General features: G+C 35.1%; 1 protein-coding gene and 1 long non-coding RNA gene across 2 annotated transcripts; both read right to left on the reverse strand.

The window, feature by feature from the left end:
- Positions 1–7242: 7242 nt before the first annotated feature.
- On the reverse strand, positions 7243–11381 carry LOC108336862 (LEAF RUST 10 DISEASE-RESISTANCE LOCUS RECEPTOR-LIKE PROTEIN KINASE-like 2.5). The gene is made up of 5 exons (XM_017573308.2): positions 11268–11381; positions 10213–11078; positions 9760–9798; positions 8847–8873; positions 7243–8484 (listed from the first exon to the last, which is right to left on the reverse strand). The coding sequence occupies exons 2-5, from the start codon at positions 11051–11053 to the stop codon at positions 7250–7252; spliced, it is 2142 nt and encodes a 713-aa protein (XP_017428797.1). The 5' UTR covers positions 11054–11078; positions 11268–11381; the 3' UTR covers positions 7243–7249.
- Positions 11382–16202: 4821 nt separating this feature from the next.
- LOC128197681 (uncharacterized) lies at positions 16203–17370 on the reverse strand. The gene is made up of 2 exons (XR_008250307.1): positions 17214–17370; positions 16203–16469 (listed from the first exon to the last, which is right to left on the reverse strand). It is a non-coding gene; the product is annotated as an uncharacterized LOC128197681 (long non-coding RNA).
- Between the last annotated feature and the right edge of the window lie 5450 nt (positions 17371–22820).

The following is a 22820-nucleotide window of genomic DNA, read 5'->3' on the forward strand; positions in this document are numbered from 1 at the left end:
CATCGTCTTAATCAAAAGAAATATCCAATTCAGATTCATTGGCTCATGTTTTAGGAAGCCAAAAGCATTATGGACGCTGATAACGGTTGAATTTACCGTTATTTGATACTTAATTTTGATACTAAAAACACCCTTTTTGACTTAGAAACTAGCTTGAAATCATATTTTGTGTGAATAAGAGAGTTGAAGGTGAATTTAATGATTTAGTGCTAGATTTCCTTGTTTTCAACAGCAATTAAGATGATTTGGAAGAAGAGTTGAAGTAGTAAGGAGTTGGAACTCAGGAAGAGCTAGAAAAGCGTCAGAAAGGAGGATCACAACAACGCTGAGCGCAATTTTAGGGGCCCTCAACACCGGATTACACTGTCTCACGCTTGGCTGCCCTTTTTCTGAAGCCCTCAGCGTAGGAAGTCCCTGGCTCTCACATGAGTGCCCTTTTTGGGGCGTTGAGCACCACTTCCTCGAGTCGCACCACGCCTGCTTGCCTTTTGAGCTGACCCTGAGCATCATATGATTCAGCACGCCGCCTGGGCACCCTAAGTGGGACGCTGAGCGCCAGTTTCGTGGGCTTGGACCATTTTCTGTTATTTTTATGTTCTATTTAAGGACTTGGACGTCCTAGGGATTATATCTTTTGACAGAAGAGGTGTAGAAACACATCCTTTGACCTCTCGGAGGCAGATTTGGATGCAGAAGCTCTTATGTTCAACTTCTAGGGTTTTATCTTTCATTCTTTTCCATTATTCATCTAGTTTCACCATGCCAATGGTGAACTAAATTCTATTTGTTGTTGGGGAATGATGTAAACCTTTGTAAACTCTCATTTATTGAATTGATTCTTAATTATATATGCTTCTTTCATTAATTGTTAGGGTAATTCTTCTTCACTCAATGTTTGCTTTGTTTAACTCATTCATTAGCATGATGTATGATTTGCATGAGTACTGGAAGGTATCTTACAATTCAGGTTCTGGAGAATTACTCCCATAAGCAGTATTGCTCAGGAATGGGGGTATGAGTTTTGGTTGTCTTAAGCTACTAATCGTAATGTAGAATTAATTGTTAAGGATGCAAGGAATTATGACCTAGTAATTAAGGATAGGCTTTTTTCGCCGAGGAATCGAGTTTTAAGTACTTTAGATAGTGACATTGACATTAATGAAGAAGTAGAATTCGTATATACATGAGAATAAACTAGGTGAAATCTAACCCCAACAACATATTCATCCCATAATATCAAATTCATCCGTTCATCTCTGCATTTTTGTCCAATTGATCATATTTACTTTTCTGTATTTGCATTTTAAACCAAAAGATTTTGTGTTCAAGTCTTATTTAATCAAGAAATCACATAACTGTTTAGGCCGTGAGTCTATAGGGAAAAATGATACTTGGTCTTACCATGTTTATTACTTGATAAGATTCGGTACACTTGCCGGAGTGTTAACATATGTGTTCGTGGTCTAGGTTTGGGTCCTTGCCCATCTAAAGTCTTTGGAGTTCATGTTCGTTCTCATAGTGGATCATCTTCATTTACTCCTTCTAATGTTGAATTACAATATCAGGTTAATGAATATTTTATAAATATTTACTTGGTTTGTTCCTTTTAAGATTAACTTGTTAGGTATCATTTTTCTTACTTTTTAAATAAATTTTTCTGTTACAGGTATCTTCATTGACATCATGAAGGCAATGAACACACTTTTGTTGCAAAATCATTAAGGTCCATTGACTTCACAGCTTTCCATATTTCAACCATCTTTGGTAGTAATTGCAAAATTTATTTGTATGATTTTTTTTATTAAATATATTATAGATTAATTATTATGTTATATATTGTAGGTATTTGATCAAGCAAGCGTGCCAAACAATGAATGTAATGAAAAAGAAGAAAATTAGATATTGTTATTGAATATTTTTATCAGTCATATTTTTCGTATTGAACATATGTATTGAACATATTTCTTTTTAATTTTTATATATCAACAATTAGTTGTATGAATCATATTAATATGTTGAACAATGTAGTTTATTTTATACAATAATATTCAATTTTAGTTCATATTAATTTATTATTTGTTTTGTCACCAAAACTACTTTTATCATAATCCAATTTTATCACAATAAAAAAATGTGATCTATATACATTTTTGGCGGTTTAGAACCTCGGTTATTTTTGACGGTTTAAACAAACCCCGGTTAGTTTCAACGGTTTATGAGAAACTCCCGCTAATACCGAAAGTTTGTGTAAAACCCCTGGAAATGACAGCGATTTTAGAAAAATCGCCAATAATTATTTAGCGATGCAGCGAACCTTGTTTGGTGGAATCCTCGCTTGAGGTGTGTTCTCTCGAATCTCTCTCGATCCCTAGCTCTGCATTCTCCACTAATTCTCCCAAATTTCTCTGCAACCCTAACCTTAAGTCTCCACTCTCTACGCACTGATTCTCTCAAATGTCTCTGCAACCCTAACTTCAATTCTTCACTCTCCATGCACTCTCCACTCTCCACGCATTGATTCTCTCAAATCTCTCTCGAACCCTAACTTCAACCATCCACTCTCGATGCATTGAAACTCTCATATCTCGAACGCACTGAAACACTCGAGCTGTGTTCGTGCGAAAAACCTTTTCCCTAAATCTCCTTGTGCCTCGTTGAGGAATCTCGTTCAGCACCTTCGTTTCACCTCCGTGGTTCAGTTGCGGTCTTCGTTAAGATGATGCTAAGACCTTCATCTTGTAAGTAATCCTTTCTTCCTTAATTTTCGTAGTAATCTCTAATGCTAGTATTGCGTAAAATCGAAAAAGGGTCAACCCTAATCTGTGTTTAATTCATTCAGGTTACCCGCAATAATTCGTTAATAAGCATGAAAAGATTTTAGAATTAGGGATTTACTAGTTTTTCTCTATTACCGAGTAATATGATAAGCAATACTTTGCTTTTTTTTGGATGTTATGGGTTTGATTTTGAATTTCTTAATTTGACATCTGAGTGGGTTCAGCTTAGTTTTGTTAGATTGTAGAGATTTGATTTTGGTGAGGAGGGTTTTTCCTTTTTCAAATGAATGCATTTTTTTTCATTTACTTTCAACTGTTTGGATGCTAGACTTTTGAGTTTGACTTTCGAACTCCGAAAAAAATTATGAATTATGGGGAGCTTTAGGGAAGTTAGCGCTTGTGTTATGTTGTGGAGGTAAAGGTAGTGGAAAATAGTAGTGATAAAAACTGGTTCAGAGGTTCAGTGGATATGAATATTGTTGATTGATGAAAAGAAAGAACACAATTTTTCTGGATATTGGAAGTGATGCATTTACTCTTTGCAAGCTGGAAGCACTTTAACCAGGAAAAAGGGGAGCTGTCGTGGGATTAGTGGAATAGAAGCATTTCATTCTCCTTTCTTAGATGGATGGTGACGCTGCAGAAGGTTTTTAGTTTTCTTGTCTATGTTGAAACCGAGGAGAATTTTGAAGAACACATGGTCTTGTTCTTGTTTTTGTCTTTATGTTTGAACCAGATTTTTATTTTTATATTAGTGTTATTTTGTTGTGAAGAAGTGTGCATGTTGGTAGCTTTTGTCATTTTCATTTGGTGATTAGATTGTTGCTCACGGTGATTTGTGGTTTCTTTTAGAAAAAGCTGATTTATTTGAGTTGAAAGAACTTGCACAAGGTGTCAAATTATTTTCTTTCTTTGATGAAAGAGGAGAGCACGGTCATTGAAAGTAAGTGGGGTCACAGCTTGAGTTGGTGCAGCTGCCATGTGGAGAAGAATTCATCCACTTTAGAAAGCAAAACTGAAAGGGTGGTTGGTGATTTACGTGAAGAAAAGAGAAGTGGCTTACATGATGCATATTTCTTTTATTTCTGAGTTGGTGCAGCATGGAGAGAAGAGAAGCACACTTTCATTTGTTTAGAATACTTTCAAATTTTTTATTCCAGCTTAGGAGTAGTTTTAGTTTATTTTATTTGCTGCCAATTATTTTGATTCCTTAAGTGTTCACGTTTTTTTGCAATTGAGAAAAAAAAAAAGAAGGGGTGCTAGAATGAGGAGGGCTATTGCGTTTGCCTTTAGGGAATGAGGAGCAAATAGGTGTTGCACGTAGAATAGATGGAGTAAGGGCACAGTGATTAATTGCATTTCAAGTGGAAGAATATGCCAATCAAGGGCTGCTGCCACGTTATTCATCTAGGAGCTAAAAGGGTCTTCTTTTAAATTATTTTAAATGCTTATTCTTTGGAATGGTTACGTGAATTGGTATATGATGTGTCATGCATTATCTTATTTCTATGTATTGCATTTTAGTGGATTTAAGCCAATGGTAATTGAAATGCATTCTTGCTGCACATGCTATGCTTCCAACGTTGGTTTCTAGTTGAATGAAGAGCACATTTAATTTACTTGCATTTAGTAATAGGGATGTTCTGGGAAAGGAGACATACGATGATGGATGTTTGGGTGGTGCTGGAATATTTTTTTTATTTCATCTTCTTTAGAGGAAGTAGCTCATGCCGTTACCAACAAGGTGAAATTAAAGAATAGGATGAAATTTCAGGGATGGTTGTAAACATTTTATATCTCTATAGAAAAGAAAGCATGAAAGTGGCCAATGGCTTGAAATTGAAGCTACCGAAGTCACACCCAATCGTGTTGACACCTGTGCAGTTAATGCTTTTGGTATATATATTACACTTTTATTCCATTATTCACCATTAAAGTGACTTTGTGTAAAATATATATTGACTTTGTGACTGACATGCATTTGGTATTTGAGTTCTTTTTCCAATCCTTTTTTGCTTAACTTAGTGCCACCATTTTATAACTGCCATGATATTTGGTATTTGACTTGAAGATTTGACTTCTTTTGAGCCCTGCTTCTTCTTTTCTGTGTTGGCAGTCTATCTGTGCAGAAAGAACCGTAGGGATGCTTTTCTGTGCTGGTATTCCGAGAGTTAATGGTGATTACTAGTTAATACCCTCAATAACTACCATGGTCTAACCTTTTTGTTCAAATTTTCATACTGGATTGAACTTCATTAAACTTTTCTTTGTCATTGCAGGTTGGAAAAGCTATAACAAAAGATGATAAAGCTCAAACATAATTGTTCTGGTTGTGATTACAAGTTGCTAAATTAGTATTGAAGTCCAAAGTGTTATTACTACAGAGAGGTATATGATACTATTATACCATTCTTTTGTAATAGGTTTGGTTTCTGGAAAGTTTTCTTGGCTTATGCTCAAGAGCAATGATCTATTGCTCTGTAGGAAAACCAATAAAAGGTTTTGTGCTAGGTTTGGTTCCTCTTTTCCTTTTTCTTATCCTCTCTTCTCATTTCTTCTTCCTCGCCTAGAAGCCATCAAATCCTGGAATCCATTGTGCAATGGGACGTGAGAGGAAGCAATTATGTCCGGAGAGAAACGAAATTAGCAGAGTTAAGAAGGGAATGAGTGGGAGAAGAAGTGGGAATCACATAAAGGAAAGAGAGAAAAAGAGTCTCAAGAGCTAACGAAAATAGGAAAAGAAAACAAAGGCCAAGGTATGGGAGAGTTAAATTGATTTTGATCTTGTATCTTGTTGTTCTATGAATTGTAATGGTGTCTTTGGATTCTGGAAATTTTATAATATTGTTGATAATAACTGAAATAAGTGTATGAATGTATTTATTCTGAGAAATAGATGTGTATGGGTGTTGTTATCTTTGCTTGGGCTGCAGTTAGTGACATGTATGAGTCTGAAAAAGTAAGTATATGATGTATGCTCTGTTTTGTGAATGAAATATTAGAATGGGTTTTCTTTATGGGATGGTTATATGTCAAGAATAAAGGAGTGTATGAACGTGTATATATTTGAACTGAATTAGTTAGACTGGGGATTCCCACCAAACCGATGAGCTACGTTGATCTGGGTTGGAGTAATTGATGACTGATTTATGTAAGTATTGTGCCTTGATATTGCTATGTATACTGTCTCAAGAGTTCTGCATAAACTGTTGTTGTTTCAGAATAAAAATCTGCTGAAAAACTGTTTTGATTCAAATGCTGCAGAAAATTATTTGCTGTTTTGATAAAAATGTTGCAGGAAATTATTTGATGTTTGGATGTAAAAATGCTGCAGAAAATTTTTTGTTGTGTTGATTCAAATGCTACATAAATATTTTATTGTATTAGTTGGTTAAAATCTTGTTTAATATATATTTGTATAGTGTGGATGCAGGGCATATATATTTATTGTATGGGATGTTAGTCATGATTGATATATTGTTATATATATTACATTTATTAAGTTATATATTATATAGCAAGATAAGTTTTCGTTTCAGATTTTGGGTGTAAAATATTATAATATATATATATATATATATATATATATATATATATTAGATGGTTTGTAATAAACTTTTTCCTTTGGAATTATTAGTATGTTATATTAAAAGTATTAACTGGATTGCTGCAAAATTAATTATATTTGGATGTTATGTTAGATGCTTTTTGGCAATTTGTTAGTTATGTTGACTTTTATCAGCTATTGAAACTCATAACTATTAAATGCAGATGCAGAATCACCTATCTTTTTCTTTATAAAATCATAAATTATATATGGATTGTATATACGAATTTTCCGTATATAATTATATATGGATTTTCTGTATATAATTATATACAGATTTTATATACGGATTTTTCCGTATGTAAATTATATACGGATTTTTCCGTATGTAAATTATATACGGATATATCCGTATATAACTTATCTACGCTTGTTTTATATACAGATTTTTATCCGTATATAATCCGTATGTAATATCATTTTATATACGGATTTTGAAGGTTATATACGGATTTTGACCGTATGTAACTATGATTTTTCTTGTAGTGTTAATAGCTAGCTTTGATCTAATAAACATATTCAAAAACAATTTTTCTAATGTAAGAAAACTTCATGTGAAGCCACATTTCTTGAAGGATAAGTATTTATATTATTGGAAAATAATATACGTTTTAGAGACATGATTTATCATAATAGCACAACCTGCACTAACGAAGAGGTAACAGAGACATCACGGTTTGTCTGCTCTTAAAATATGTGAATGAGTACGGAGATTGAAGTAGAAATTTGAACAAAATTTTATAGTTAGAAACCAATTTTTCAACTTATAAAAACAAGGAAAGGTAATATATTCAAATGACATACTATAGATGAGGAAATGTTCAATATAATAAGGTAGATGAAAATAAATAACCATCGTACAAAATCAACTACTATTCTTTATTGTAGGATTTATAGAAATTTTCGTAGAATAACTAGAAGAACTAACAAATTCACTTACAATTGTTTGTTTGGAGTATTCACTAGCTTCATATGGATATAAAGAAAAATTTGGAGGGATTTCCAAGTTTTCCATCTTTTCTTCAAGCATTTCTACCACTTTGTTCATGGAGGGACGATCATTTGGATTCATTTGTATACACCAAAGTGCAACTATGATCATTTTCTTTGCTATTTTCTTTTCCTCCTTTGTGATATCTTCCATTTCTATATCCTTCTCTTCTCTTATGTTTTCATAAACCCAAGAAGGAAAGAAAATTTGACTTGAATGCTCGGCATGGGAATTTAAGTTTTTCCTTCTGCTTGCCATTTCCATCAAAAGCATCCCAAAACTATAAACATCAGACTTATGGGATATTCTTCCAATGTTTTTATAAAACAATTCTGGAGCCATATATCCAATTGTTCCTCCCACTGCTGTCATGGTGTCAATGCTATTATCTACCGGATATAGTTTAGCCAATCCAAAATCAGAGACCTTTGGAATGAAATTGTCATCTAGTAGAATATTGTGGGGCTTTATATCAAAATGCAGAATTTGCATCTCACATCCATGGTGGAGATAAGCAATCCCACGAGCTATCCCGATTGATATATGATATATTTTGTTATAATCAAAATCTATAGTTTTATCTTTTGAAAAAATAATTTTATCAAGAGATCCATTGGACATGAATTCATAAACAAGAGCACGTCTTGAACCTTCGACACAAAATCCAATTAATTGTACCACGTTTTGATGATGAATTCTTCCAATAGTTGCAACTTCACTTATAAAATCATGTCCATTACCTTTTGATTTATCCATCATTTTTATTGCCACGCAAGTTCCACAAGAGAGCTTTCCCTTGAACACTGAGCCATAACCTCCTTCACCCAATTTTTCTTTGAAAGCTTTAACCATCTTCTTGATTTCCTTATATGAGTATCTAATAGGCATCAAGTTATTGTGTTCTAGATAATTTTCAATATTTTGATACATTGACAGATGCCTTTTACGCCATTTGTATATCAGAAGCGCAATAAGTAATGTCACCCCAAACAAAATCCTGACTAGCAAGAATAATGGTAGACCATAGCTTCCAATCATCCGTGATACTGATTTAAAGTTGAAGATGTATATTTGAAATCTTAGGTTTCCTTTTATAGTTTGAACCAGTCCTAAAAGTCAAATCAGAAATATAGTTGTGAAGAAAGAAATATGTAAGTGGAATAACATATAAATATAACTTCCTGAATTTTTCTATTCTAAGGTGAGAATAGTGCATGTTAAAAGGTAAAGTATAATAATTATATAAATAATTTTAAAGTTTGTTATATGAGTATTGGATTTTATAATAATTTTCAATTGTTGATTTTTAATCAATTCGTACACTTTATTTCTAAAGTGCACAAATAGTGTGAAATCTAGTTTCTTAAGATTCAAAGTTTATTTAGATGTATACAAACTATTATAATAAATGTTCTATAAAACCAGCACATGACTAATGTTATTTTCAGCGTAAAGAAGTTGAAAAACTCACCTGCCCCAACATAAATCACAAAATAATCTGCAAGAAAAGCAAACTTGAATAAGTAAATAGCGTGAAAAATATATATCTTTGATAAGAAAGTTAATTAACAAGAGATACAATAAGTAATATATTTGTTAAAATAAAACATGAATTTGGTTTCCAAAATTTGATAGTAGACGTCAAATTAATAATAATAATAATATTAATAATAATAATAATAATAATAATAATAATAATAATAATAATATAACAACAACATTAGAAAAAGTAAATTTTCTTTCTAACTTAATCAATAAATTTAGTTATAATGTTGCTACATTTTGTAAATTTCATGTCTTCATTAGTGTTCGTTTAGTACTAAATTAATTTTAAGATGTCAAAAATAAAGTATAAATATAATTTTTTGCCGTATAAAGGGTTAAAATGAAAGGTTATGTTTATTTTAGGTAACTGTTTTATATTTTACATTGTTAAATTAGGTTAATACGATACAATAAAGTTATAGTTTAAAATTTTGACAAGTAAGTAAATTATTGTACTGAATTATTTCAAAACAAAATTATATTTTCATATACAAAATAATTTTTTATATTTATTTGAAATTTTTATTCTTTATTTATTTTTTAAAAAATATAAAAATTCATTCTTTTATAATTACATTATTCTTGTAATTTATGTCAGATAAATATAAATGTATGTTATGCTAACATTACTTATTTTAAAATGTATTATTATTGAAAAGTAACATATATTTTTAGCAATGTTTTATTACATGATTAATAGATATCAAATTATATATATTTGTAGAGTTAATAAATTATCTTAAAATATAGGTTAAATATAGTAATAACACGTAAAAATCAATTCTTGTTATCATGCTCATAACCAAAGCGAAGGTAAATTAAGATGACACTATTCTTACATGCTCCATTAGCTATCCTCTGTAACCATGTCGCTTTTCCTGAAAGTGAAAGAAAATATCATTTTCAGAATTACTTTTATCACTCCGAGACGAAGAATACTGCATCATGACTAAGGTTATACCCTTTAACAAGATTTAAAATTTATTATTATTTAAAACTGTTAAAGCGTATATCTTCTTCAATGTTCTTGTAAAGCAATAGAAAAAATAATTTAATGAATAGAATGACGTATTAATCATAGAAAATATATAAATGTAGACATGGGAAGCTTTGCATGGAAAATTAGTATTAAAAAAAGACAGATGGTTTTGCTGATCATTGGTAAATAAGTAGTTATCATGTATAATGAGAATTGAAGAAATTTAAATATGGAAAAAAAAGTTAAAGAAGATGATACATAAGGTTTCGTTTGATTAAAAATATTAATTTAACTTGCATTTGAGCAACTTTACCACAGTCAGTTAGCAGTGATGACATGTACAATATATTGCAGGAGAGCGAGCATTGAAGCTTGAGGATGGAAGAGTCCATATAGCACTCGCCATAAGATGAGTTTGCACAATGATCATCACAGGCGGAATGCAACCACGACATCTCAAATCCATAAAGTAGCGCCGTATTCATCACAGTGTAGGAATATTCATTTTCGTCCAAACCCCACCAAGACGTCGGAGAAACCAGCTTTATACGACAACCAACTTCAAAGCTCGCTGCTGTTAAGTTACCGGCGAAGGCATACATATATCCCTTTGACTCCCACTTCACAAACGGAGTAGTATTCACGTACCTATGATTCTCACTCACTGGATGGCTGCAATTCAGGTAGATTATGTGCTTGAAAAGACTCTTCTCGTAAAAACCAATAACTTCAGAGAATTGGGATTGAGTGACTCGGTATGGATCCACGTTGTGAGCAAGATAAGTATCACTGAAATTGGATTGAGACAGGAAATAGCGTGGAAGGGAGGAGCAACTTGGTTCTTCAACTCCCGGATCAACCACTCGGATTGTGAAATTATCGTAGTTGATTGCCTGCACATGATATTTTTTCCCGTACAAATTTAACACCGTAACATTATTTTCACAGTTCAGTTCGTACCTTCTGTCGCCGCAATGTATTGGGTCACCTTTCAATCGAAATGGGCGACTTATGTTTGCGATTTTCCCACAGAAAGAAGGGAGACACTCTGTAGCATGCTCTTGCTCTTTCGTAGCACATACCTGTTGGACTAGAAACAGCAAGAACATCACCAATAACACCATCTCTCTCCATATCACCATGGTTGGAGACATTAAGACTTGGATCACATAGGATTATCTGTGTGGCAATATTTAAAAGTTTAAACGCAGACTTATATTTTTTACCAAGTCTCTATCTGAATTTCTACACCTTCGAAGAAATCAACAAATATAAAAACTAAAGTGCGATTCCACATCGATCACGCTGTTTTGCCTTTAAAAAGTTGTGCAATAACATTCAAAAGTTAAAACGCGGGCATGGACTCACTTTGACCGTGATCTGTCTCTTCCTGTTTGTGATCACGCTCTCTTCCCAAAAGAAACGAAACCACACACATAAGTGACCTTCCAACTTGTGCCGGCCCAAATTATTCTATAAAGCGGAAACCGTGTTCACAAAAAAACCTCACATTTAAAACGAACAAAGTCAGTGATTAAAAAAAATATTATCTAATTACCAAAATTCAAAATTAACAAAAATAACGACAAAATAAAGAATCCAATTACATTATTTCAAAAGTTCATAATATAAAAGAAAAACTTTAAATAAATCGAGTTCTTTTCCATCATCATGCATCCGTAATATCTGCAACATTTTTTATTTCCATATAACTAAGTTCATACTATTTTTTCAAAACACAAACATATACACAGTACAAACAAGTATAAGATAAGCTATTGTTAAAACAATCAATAACAACATAATATATGAATGAGAAACTATAAGAAAAATTCGAGTTACTTACCAATATTTAGATACGAAATTTAATTTGAAGGTAATGTAGGTATTATAAACGAATTTAACATATGAATTTCGAAAAATGAGTTACATACAAATTTCGAAAAATGAGTTACATACAGATTTCACATACGAATTTTTACCCATTGATTTTATGTATGTAAAAATCGTATGAAATTTAAGTGTGTTATGGCGAAAAAATATGCAAAAGATAGAATCTGTATGTAATGATATACAATCTGTATGTAAATAAAATCAAATTTTACCTTTTGATTTTACATACTGAAAAATTATTTATTAAAATCAAATTTTCCTTCTTAGGATGACCCTCTTCTCCAACTTTTTTCATTTTCGAAACTTTTATCTAACCTAGTCAAGAGGCATTGTTTCCGAAACTGCATCCCCAAATTTGTTTATCTCTCTAATTTGAAAACGAAGAAACCCTCGCTACAACTCTCCTAAATCAATCATTCACTCACTCACCCTTCTTTCTTCCTTTTTCTCGGATAAAAGAAACCCCCCATAAACCCTTTCTTTTTCCTTCTTCTTAGATAGAAGAAACCCTCACATGATTGTGTCTCCCCATCTCACACCCTTGTTTGTTTCTTCTTCATTTCTCATAACAAAGAAATCATTGTCGATTATTTTTAAACATTTATCGAGAAAACCCTAACCAATGTCGATTGCATATTCTAGGTGTTTCTTCTTCTTTCCTTATTTTTCATATGGCCCTTAATAATGCCTCTTATGTTTCCTTTTCCTATCGATGGCTTTTTCTCTTTTTAAATCCACTAATTTAATGTGCTCATTTTTTTTGAGTTGTACTTTAATTCAAGCTTTTTAAGTATGATCTTGACTAACAGACTTCACTTGTCTGTTGTTCACCAACAAACTTAAATTTTAAGTCTGTTATTATCCAATAGGTTTAGATTTTCATACATTTGTAAATAAAACACTAGTAAAAAAGAAGCTTTTTAACGCGCTATATATGCCTCGGTTTTACTGAAATCGAAGCGTATAAAAGCGCAGTGGTATTTTTGTAGTTTTGAGAACTTATATACCTCGGTTTATAGGAAACTAAAGCGTAAAACGTCTACTGCCTCGGTTAAGTCAGAAACCAAGGTATAAAGTCTCATCAGCGCGCACTTAAATCACGTTATAGAAGCTAACATAATTTTTGAATAAGGTCTACTGCTTCGGGTATCAATAGAACTAAAGCAGAAAAGCTTTCCAACATCTGTTACGCGCCAACCGAGGCATATAACGCGTATATGTTTTTAAATTTTAATTATTTTCTGAAACTTTAGGCATCGGGTATGGTTCAAACGGAGTCAGTATGCCTCTATTACCCCAGGTAAATCTGTAACCGAGGTAGTATACTCATAGATATTTTTCTTTCACGGTACCCTTCTCACTATTCCTCTTCTTCTCTCTCGCTCAAACCTCCTTCTCATTGTTCCTCTTCTTCTCTCTCGCTCAAAACTCATAGCCATCACTCTGCCGCTCCGCCTCTCCGTCGCCACTACTCCGCCGCTCCGTCGCCACCACTCTGTCGCAAATCTCGCACAAGATTCAGCCTAACATTGCCTCCCGCTGCGTCGTCCCCTGCTTCTCGCGCAACCGCTTCGCTGCCTCGCCGTCACGCTCCCCCCTCATCGTTGCCGGCGTGCTGCCTCGACGCCATTGCCGTCGCGCTCCCTCGCAGCGCCTCCGCCTCCGTCGATGCAACCTAAAACCTAGACGAAGGGAAGGTTCTGCATCCAACCTCTCCTTCAACGCCGTCGCTCCGTTATCGCCGCCCAAAGCCATGGTTGCATCCAACCTGCTCCCGCGGATCTCTGCCCCCAAAGCCCATGGCCGCATCCTCATCTTGACCCGTCCCACCCCCAAACCCGTTACGCCTCCCACCCCGCAACCCCAACCCCAACCCCACCATCAATCGCCACCCAATTCGATCCATCAAACCCAGGACCAGTCAGAACCGCCACCGGACACGATCTCACTCCACCACCAGACGCGATCTCAGATCGTCTGGTGCTGTTCGTGGACCACCTGGTGCGGCTCGTGCTAGTGGTGGAGCTGCTGGCGTAGCACCCGGTCCAGCCCGCTCCCGAGCCCTCAACCCCCGTGGATGAAGCTGTTGCGGGACCGTCCGGCTCCGCTTCGGAGGCCGAGGATGACAGCGTCAACGAGGATGACGGCTGGGTTTTAGCATGATTGAAAAGGTGATTTCTTTGTACTGGGAAATGGGGGAGAAGGAAGGAGCTATCTTGAAATTGCGAGAGTGAAAGAACACTGTAGAAGATAAAGATTTATCATGCAAATCAGATTGGTTTTAGCATAAGTATGAATCCTGGTTTCTTTCATTCTTTTTTTCATTTGTTTTGCTGGTTTTATCTCCTCTGTTATGTTTCTGTTACTCTGAACTATTATGAATCCTTGGTGCCTTCAACTCCTAATTATTTTCTGATTTTCTGATGCAGAAGAACTGAACCTTTTGATTCTTTTAAACACATACTTCAATATGTTCTATGAGCAAACTTTTGTCTGAACATAATTTTGAATATATGTTGAAAATCTGCTTGGATATACATTTGATGGAGGAATATTTAGATAGCTTGTTCCTGACTTGCATACCCAAACCCAATACTGATTATCTTTGTTACCTGAGTGAAAATTGCACCTCAATTTTGCCTAAAAAACATATTTTTGGAGTTGGTTTGTGTTTTGGAATTAGTTGGCGTCTAACTCGAGCGTAACTCCAAGAACTATCATGAAAATGATTGAGTTGGGATTCTATCCGAAGTACTTGGACAGAGCTGCTGTATTAAAGGTTTTAGGAAAAGGACCTGGCAATATAGAAAACGGTTCAGCAGTTTTCTGAATTTTTTTTTATTGAATTTTCTAAGATACGGCCTCAGTTCAAAAGAGAACCGAGGCGAAAACCGATCCCTTTTTGACTCAGTTCAGAACCGAGGCATTAAGCTTATCCTTTTTACCTCGCCTGTATATGCTTCGGTTGCAGAACCGGTGCCTATAAACGAAAATAACCGGTGTCATTTCCCTTTATTGCACTAGTGAAAATGCTAGCAAATTTAAGTCTGTTGCGACCATAACAGATTTAAATTTGTTTTTTTAATTTTATTTATTTAATCACTAAACCAAAATCTGAAATAAAACAAAATTTTCAAAACATAATATATATTTCAAATTGTTCAATTCAAGTACATCATAAAGAGTTCCAAAATCAAAATAAATTATAAGATGTGTAACATAAAATGTGTAGTGTAAACAAAAGTCTAACTTCAACTTTTAAGTCTAAAAGTAATCTAAACAAAACTTAAACAACACCTAATCAAAACTTAATTTTCATGTTGGAGGAAATAACTTGTCCATTGATGTGTTATTTTGGTGATGACCTCCTTTGATATTAGTGATGAATCATCAAACACCTAAAACAAACAATGTTATTATGTAGTTGTGTACTTAAAACCGTATAATTCATGCACTAGTTATAAGTGTTTGTCATTGTCTTATTATCATAAATTTTTGCATGAATGATAACTTTGATACATTACATAGTACTCACATTCCTATGAACTAATATGCCTATTGCACTATAATAAAACTAATATGCCTATTGCACTATAATAAAAGAAAGAAAAATTAAATATAATAAATAATAAAATAAAGTGAAGAAATGTACCCAAAAAAAATTAAAATATTTTTTTTTCTTCACAATTATCTTCTTTAGTACTAAAGTTGATCGTTATTGTTTCTCCTTATTACTCATTTACCAAATATTATGTTTCATCTCTTAAAAAAAATCTCATTATTATAAGAGGAAAATAATAATGATCCACTTGGCAAAGAACAAGTGTTCAAACTATAACTAGTTAAAAGCATGAAATAAAATATATTCAAGATAGAAAGAATAATGTGTGGCAGGATATAAAACAATAGTTACTACACATGAAACTCTAACAGCCTCAACAAAAATAATCAAGATAAGACTCATTATTCTTGAGTGACAGGATCCGTTCCAGTAGAATGGCTAATGGAAAATTATGCACAAACATATCACTTTGTTGCTAATGGAAAATTAGTCATTAAAATTGGATCATTTAAATATTAAACGTTGATAGTCATTGTTGCAACCATTTATAATTATAATATCTTATGACAACTATAATACTTTATATAATAGTGGATCCAGTTATATGTGCTTAAGAGAGAAGATTCTATACTGACTTGGTGATTAGTTACTAACTTATTGGGAAAAAAACTACCTACGATATCTGCTACGAAATAAAAGTAAACTAGCACGGCCATATATTAGAGTTTTTTCTATATGTTACTAATAAATTGTTAATATTCATTAAAATTACTAAATTAATAAAATGTTTATTATCTGTTTTTAGAAGTTTAGGGACGTATCCAAAGGAAGGGTAGCAACAACACAACTAGAAAAAATTGCTTATCTACTTACCCCATGCCAGAAAAGGCATCTTGCATCCCACTTCTTAAAAACATAGAGAGGTGTCATTAATTATACTATCAGACCAAATATGAATCCAATCAAATCCAAAAGCTTTTACGTAAGTTAGGGCAAAGAGTGTGAGTCCAACCAGGGGCCAAGCATGAGGTTTATTATACTATCAGACAGATATTTATCATTTTGAAGAGTTCCCTTTAACCCAGCTGCGAAATTGTCATAATTCAAATCCTTATCTGTTAGGAAAAGAGAAGAGATATGAGCATTAAAAAGAATAGAAAAAATGACACAGTTAACCAAGGATAAAAAAATACATGTGCTAAAATTATGAGATAATTATGACACATTCAAAAGAATTAATTGTTTCCTTATCAGCTAAAAGGAATCAAAATCAATAATATTCTAATCTCCCTTACATCAGCAACTAACTCTAAGGGAATAAATGTAAGATAATATCTATAATGAGATCTATAATTTTGAAAGCTAGGGTGATGGATATGTTTGTAAGCTGCAAACCATGTTCATATATATAAAGTTTCAACAACACACTCTGCAGGTAAATACACTTGCTTATTTTGTAACACGATAATAAAGGCCTTCTTAATCAAGATACATAGACAAACAATCAATGAAAAATGTCTCGCTATCTTCTTGCTATGTATGAACTCATTTCAGCACAACAGGATAAATTAGAACGTCTTTAAAAAAGAGATAGTAATTAAAAGAAAATACAAAAATAGAGAGTCATTAACACTACGATTAAGGTGCTTTTAGGCGAGCAATTAACCAGTCGAAAAAAATTAAACGCAGCGTGCTAGGACAAAAGCAAAAATCTAAAGCATTTAGAACAAAATTATCGAAGTAGTGAATCCCTTCAAAATCCTTGAAAACGACACCAGAGGCAAATACCTATTATCATTTCATTTTTGAAAGCATTATCAGAAGGTAAAGAAGGAGGGTTTAGAATGAAGGGAATGAACCTGCGAAGTTGACGAGGATGTGGGAGGAGCGGCTGGCGACCTAGGCGGAGGTAGCCCTTGTTGGGAGGAAACTTTAAAGGCTAGAAGGAAGTGTTTAAGATTGAGAGAGGTCGGAAGATTTTGAGAGAAGAAGAAAGGCTTGTATTGAGTGCTTCTAAACTTTTTGGCTTGTTATCAAATGATACAACCATCCCCTATTTATACTAATGGCACTTCCTTAACCAATGGTTAGGATCTTGCCACCACAACATTCATCTAAAGGTTTTCATTTATTCTCTAGAACTTTCTAAAACATTCCTATAATTCTAAACTTATCTAAAGACATCTTATGGATAAGCATCTCTAGATATTTTTGTAGAACATTCTAGAATCCTTCTAGATAGGATTTTCTAAAATGCTATTTGGGTCTTTGCTAATATTGAGCTTTTATCTTTTAGGCCCAACATACAAAATCAATTTATATTCCAACACCCCCTCTTAAACTTGATTTTGTACTCCAAGCAAACTTCTCAACTTCATAAAGACTTCTTTCTTCAGCGGTTTGGTGAAAATATCTGCTACCTGATCATGTGTCTTCACATATTCCATTTGCACATCTTTGTTGCTGATGCATTCTCTAATGTAATGGTAACGGGTGTGGATGTGCTTACTTCGATCATGGAAGACTGGATTTTTTGCTAATGCTATTGCCGACTTGTTGTCCACGAAAATCTTTGTTGGCTCCACTTGTCGCAAGCTTAACTCCTTCAATAGGTTGCGTAGCCAAACTGCATGGCAAACACATGAAGTTGTAGCTACATACTCTGCTTCACATGTAGACAAAGTGACAATAGGCTGCTTCTTGGACATCCAAGTAAAGGCTGTGTCTCCCATGTAGAACACAAATTCACTTATGCTCTTTCAGTCATCCATATCTCCACTCCAATCGCTATCACTATATCCAACAAGCTTGTAATCGTTAGAAATGGAGTAGTATAGGCCATAGCTTGTCGTACCTTGGATATATCGAAGAATCCTCTTCGCAGACTTGAAGTGAGTAGTTGTTGGATCTTCCTTGTACCGACTCACGACTCCAACGGCATAGAGAATATCTGGTCTTGTATAAGTTAAATAGCGCAAACTTCCAACAAGACTTTTATAGAGGGTTGGATCCACTTTTTCTCCCTCTTCATCCTTCGCTAGTAGAATATTGGGATAAGAAGTCGGGCATTACGTTTCGGTTCCCCGAAAACCGAAGTATATGCATAATTTCAGCCAATTACCTCGGTTAAAGTAAAAAACCGATGCCTATGGTTTTGCATTTTCTCGCCTGCAACTGGAATTTTATTGTCAGCATTCTGAAATTGGGTTTAGGCATCGGTTATTTTCAGCAACCGAAACAAAATCCTCTGCAGCTTTCACCTGCCACCCTGCCACTCTGCCTGTTTCGCCTGTAATTTTCCACGTGGACCTGCTGATGGTTTTAAGCATCGGTTTTGTTGAGACCCGAGGCATATACTGTGAGTTTAGGCATCGGTTTATTGAAACACCCGAGGCAGTAGCATGTTATGACCTTAGTTTAGATTAAAACCGAAGCATAATTGCTTTATATTTTCACTCTCGAACGAAATTACCCTACGCGCATTGTTTTCTTCCTCCACTGCCTTTACTCCCTTTAGTCGCCGCTACCACTCTTCCTTCGCTAGCGCCACCGCTTAGGGTCGCCGGTCCGCCTTTGCCACAGCTACAGGGTCGCCGCTCCGTCACCCCCACTACACTCTGCTCACGATGCCACTATACCTTTCCCCATTTCATTCGTTTTCCGGTTCTTCTCCTCTCTGCCCCAAAATGAAGCACTTCATGCTCCCAAGAAACCCTCCAAGAAACCCTCTCAGGACGTAGAACTCGCTACTACGGCCACCACAACCGCCTCTCCTAGCTCCGCCAAAACCCGCCCATCTCGCAACCACAAACACTCAAAAGAGAATGACCCTCCCTCCGATCCCAATCTCGCCGTTCCTTCCCCCACTAAGTTCAAGAGTCCCTTGCCTCCGAGACCCCTCGCTTCCAACCCTCTCAAGCGAAAGCTCGCCATGGTTGCCGATGCCCTAACCGACAGTTCCCTCCCCGCATCCTCCGATTCCGGCGTCAAGGTTGCTTTCGCCTATTACTCTTTTCGACTTCTTACTTTCTAATGTCTTCTATCTGACTTCCCTTTCTCGCTTGTTGCCTTTTTTGCAGGTTATTGTGAGGATGAGGCCGCTTTGTCCCGACAAGGACGAAGGTGCTTGATGTGCTTTGGGTGTTTGATGCTTCTTGCCTTTATCGCTTCTTCAAAATTATTGATTTCGGTGTTTGATGCGCTTTGGGATCTGGTTTTTCAGCTGGATATTTGCGAACATGTTGGTGCGCCACTAGTGAAGCATTGCTTGGTTAGTTTTTGCTTATCAACTGTTTGATTAAAGGTCTGAATGAGATTCAATTTGTTTGTTTGTTCTTGAATCTACATTTCTGTGTTAGGTCTCCAAGTTTGCTTGTTATGTTGCTTAAGTCATTGTAATTTTCATTTTATTCAGTGCAATCCTCTGATTGGGTCTTTTAATATTGGAAATCATATTCTATCATGGCTCAGTCATGTTGTTGGTTTCATTTGTCATTTAATCTCAGTTTTTCATCGATATATCTTGTTTAAAATCACGATTCTTCTTGTACAATACTTGTCATTTTGCACCGAAGTGGTTTAGCTTTGTGGTGTCTGATCTTGAGTCAACAATACTTGGCACTAGTTCATTGCCATGTTCTGTTTTAATTTCCATATTGTTCATATACTGAGAACTGCATAATTGATTGTGTGCGCCAAGTGCTTGATTGAATGGTGATTATAATCAATCTGACGAGAATTTTTTTTTTAAAACACAAGGGCTTTGGTAGCGGTTCAACCTAGAACCGGTGCCATAGGTCCACCCTCCCCTCTTTTTTTTCTTCCTTACTACTTCGGTTGTGGAAGAACCGACGCAATACCCTTTGAGATATTACCTCGGTTGGAATCGAGGTCAAAAGTCTCCCATCTTTTTACCTCGTCCGTATATGCCTCGGTTCCATAACCGAAGCGTATTGTCAAAAACAAACGATGTCTATTCCCTTCATTGCACTAATGCTTACTCAACTTGATGCCGCATTCCATAGGAGTACCAACTGGATTAGCATAATCCATCTTGAACTTCTTGAGGAGGTCTTTGGCATAGCTTTCTTGAGTAATAAAAATTCCTTCGTTTCCTTGTTTTACTTCAATTCCGAGATAATATGCCATAAGCCCCATGTCGGTCATTTCAAATTCCATTGTCATATCCTTCTTGAATTCCTCAAACATGCTTGGATTGTTCCTTGTAAAAATCAAGTCATCGACATACAAGCATACAATCAAAATATCTTTACCTTGAGCTTTGATATAGAGTGCATGCTCATATGGACACTTGATGAAATTCGCTTCTTTGAAGTACTTGTCAATCCGAACATTCCAAGCTCTCGGGGCTTGTTTCAACCCACAAAGAGCCTTCTTTAATTTCAAGACTTTATCTTCTTCACCTTTGACTTCATATCCTTGTGGCTGCTCAATGTAGACTTCTTCTTCAAGAACTCCATTTAAGAAGGCGGATTTGACATCCATTTGATGTATCTTCCAATTATTTTGAGCTGCTAATGATATAATAAGTCTTACAGTTTCTAGTCGAGCAACTGGAGCAAATACCTCGTCATAGTAGATGCCAACCCTTTGACTGTAGCTCTTCGCCACCAACCTTGCTTTGTATCTCTGAACTTCTCCTTTGGAGTTCTTCTTTGCTTTGTAAACCCACTTGACACCAATTGCTTTGTACCCTTTTGGAAGCGAGACTACCTCCCAAGTATCATTCTTCTTTATTGCCTTGATCTCTTCATCCATTGCATTTCTCCAACTCTTCTTTTCAATTGCTTCTTGGAAGTTCATGGGCTCACGGTCTGTAAATAGACAGAATAAGGTAACATTGTCTAGATTTTCAGTTACCTCATAGATTTCTTGGAGACTTCGAAAACGTGGCAATCTTTCACTTGAGCTTTCATCATCTTGAATGGTTGTATTTGGTGAAGTGGGTGGAGTAGCAAGCGCCTCTTTCGATTGTTGTTGTTCTTCCACTTCATCTTCTTCAAAGCACGGGAAAAAGGTATGGTCCTCACAGTTTGTCGACCAATCCCATTCTCCTTCTTCATCAAACACTACATTTCGACTGATGACTGTTTTCCTTGTACTAGGATTGTAGAGTTTGTACCCTTTGGAGTTGGCGTCGTAACCAATGAAGATGTATTTTTCACTTTTGTCGTCAAGCTTACTTCGTTTCTCATCTGGTACATGTGTCGCAACCGGAATCGCGACGGGACGACGATCCAAAGGAAAACGGGATTTCGAAAAGAGATTGGGAGTCGCCACCATAGTTTATTCTGGAAAACTACGGAAAAACCATAAAAGGATAAGCCACGGTCCACGAAAACCAGATTCTGGGTTCGGGAGTCGGTTACGTGTAGGGAAGGTATCAGCACCCTGCAACGCCTGCCCGAATGCAGTACCTTTAACTAGATGCGCGAAAATGATGTGGTTTACAAAATGTTTAACTATCCCCTAAAATAAAACTCTAAAGAAAAACAAAATATATTTTTTAGATTTTTGGGCCCGACAAGGATTGACCTTGCTCCTATGTATTCTCATTCAGAATGAGAAATCAGGGTTACGTAGTTCTTTTTGAAACTGTTTGAGAAGTTTGTTTGGAAATTGTTCGAAAATTTGTTTTGAAATGATTTTGGATTTTTGGGAAGTGAACCTGACAAGGACTAGCCTTGCTCCTACGTATCTCCACTTTTGATGGAGAATCAAGGATCACGTAGTTCTGGCTGAAAGATTGTTTGTTTGTTTGAAAGTGTTGATGTTTCTAGCTTTTGAAGATTTTATATGTTTGTTTTTGACATTTTCGAGAAAAAAGAAGGTAATGAGTACTAGGCCAACGCGAACGGTCACACGAGTACTCATACCTTTAGAATGGTATTTAAATATTTATAATTATTTTTTAAAAGGGAAATAATGATATTAAGCACTAGGACGATGCGAACGATCACACGAGCACTCATACCGTTATCTACTTATTTAGGAAGACTTAAGAGTATTGAGTGCTAGGCTGATGCGGACGATCGCACGAGCACTCATACCATTATTTAATTTTTTAGATTGAAGATATTAAGTACTAGGCTGATGCGGACGATCGCACGAGTACTTATATCATTATTTAATTATTTAAATAAGAGAGAAAGGTATTGAACACAAGGACGATGCGGATGATCTCACGAGTGTTTGACCTTTAAAACATATTTTTGTAATTTTATTTAAGAAAGAAGAAAAGGTTTTTAGCACAAGAACGACGCGAGCGGTCACACGTGTGCTTAACCTTTAAACGTATTTTTTGTAATTTTATTTAAAAAGAAGAAAAGGTTTTTAGCACAAGGACGACGCGAGCGGTCACACGTGTGCTTCACCTTCAAAACGTATTTTTTGTAATTTTATTTAAGAAAGAAGAAAAGGTTTTTAGCACAAGGACGACGCGAGCG

The sequence above is a fragment of the Vigna angularis genome, chromosome 7 (assembly GCF_016808095.1).
Source record: "Vigna angularis cultivar LongXiaoDou No.4 chromosome 7, ASM1680809v1, whole genome shotgun sequence".
NCBI lineage: Eukaryota > Viridiplantae > Streptophyta > Magnoliopsida > Fabales > Fabaceae > Vigna > Vigna angularis.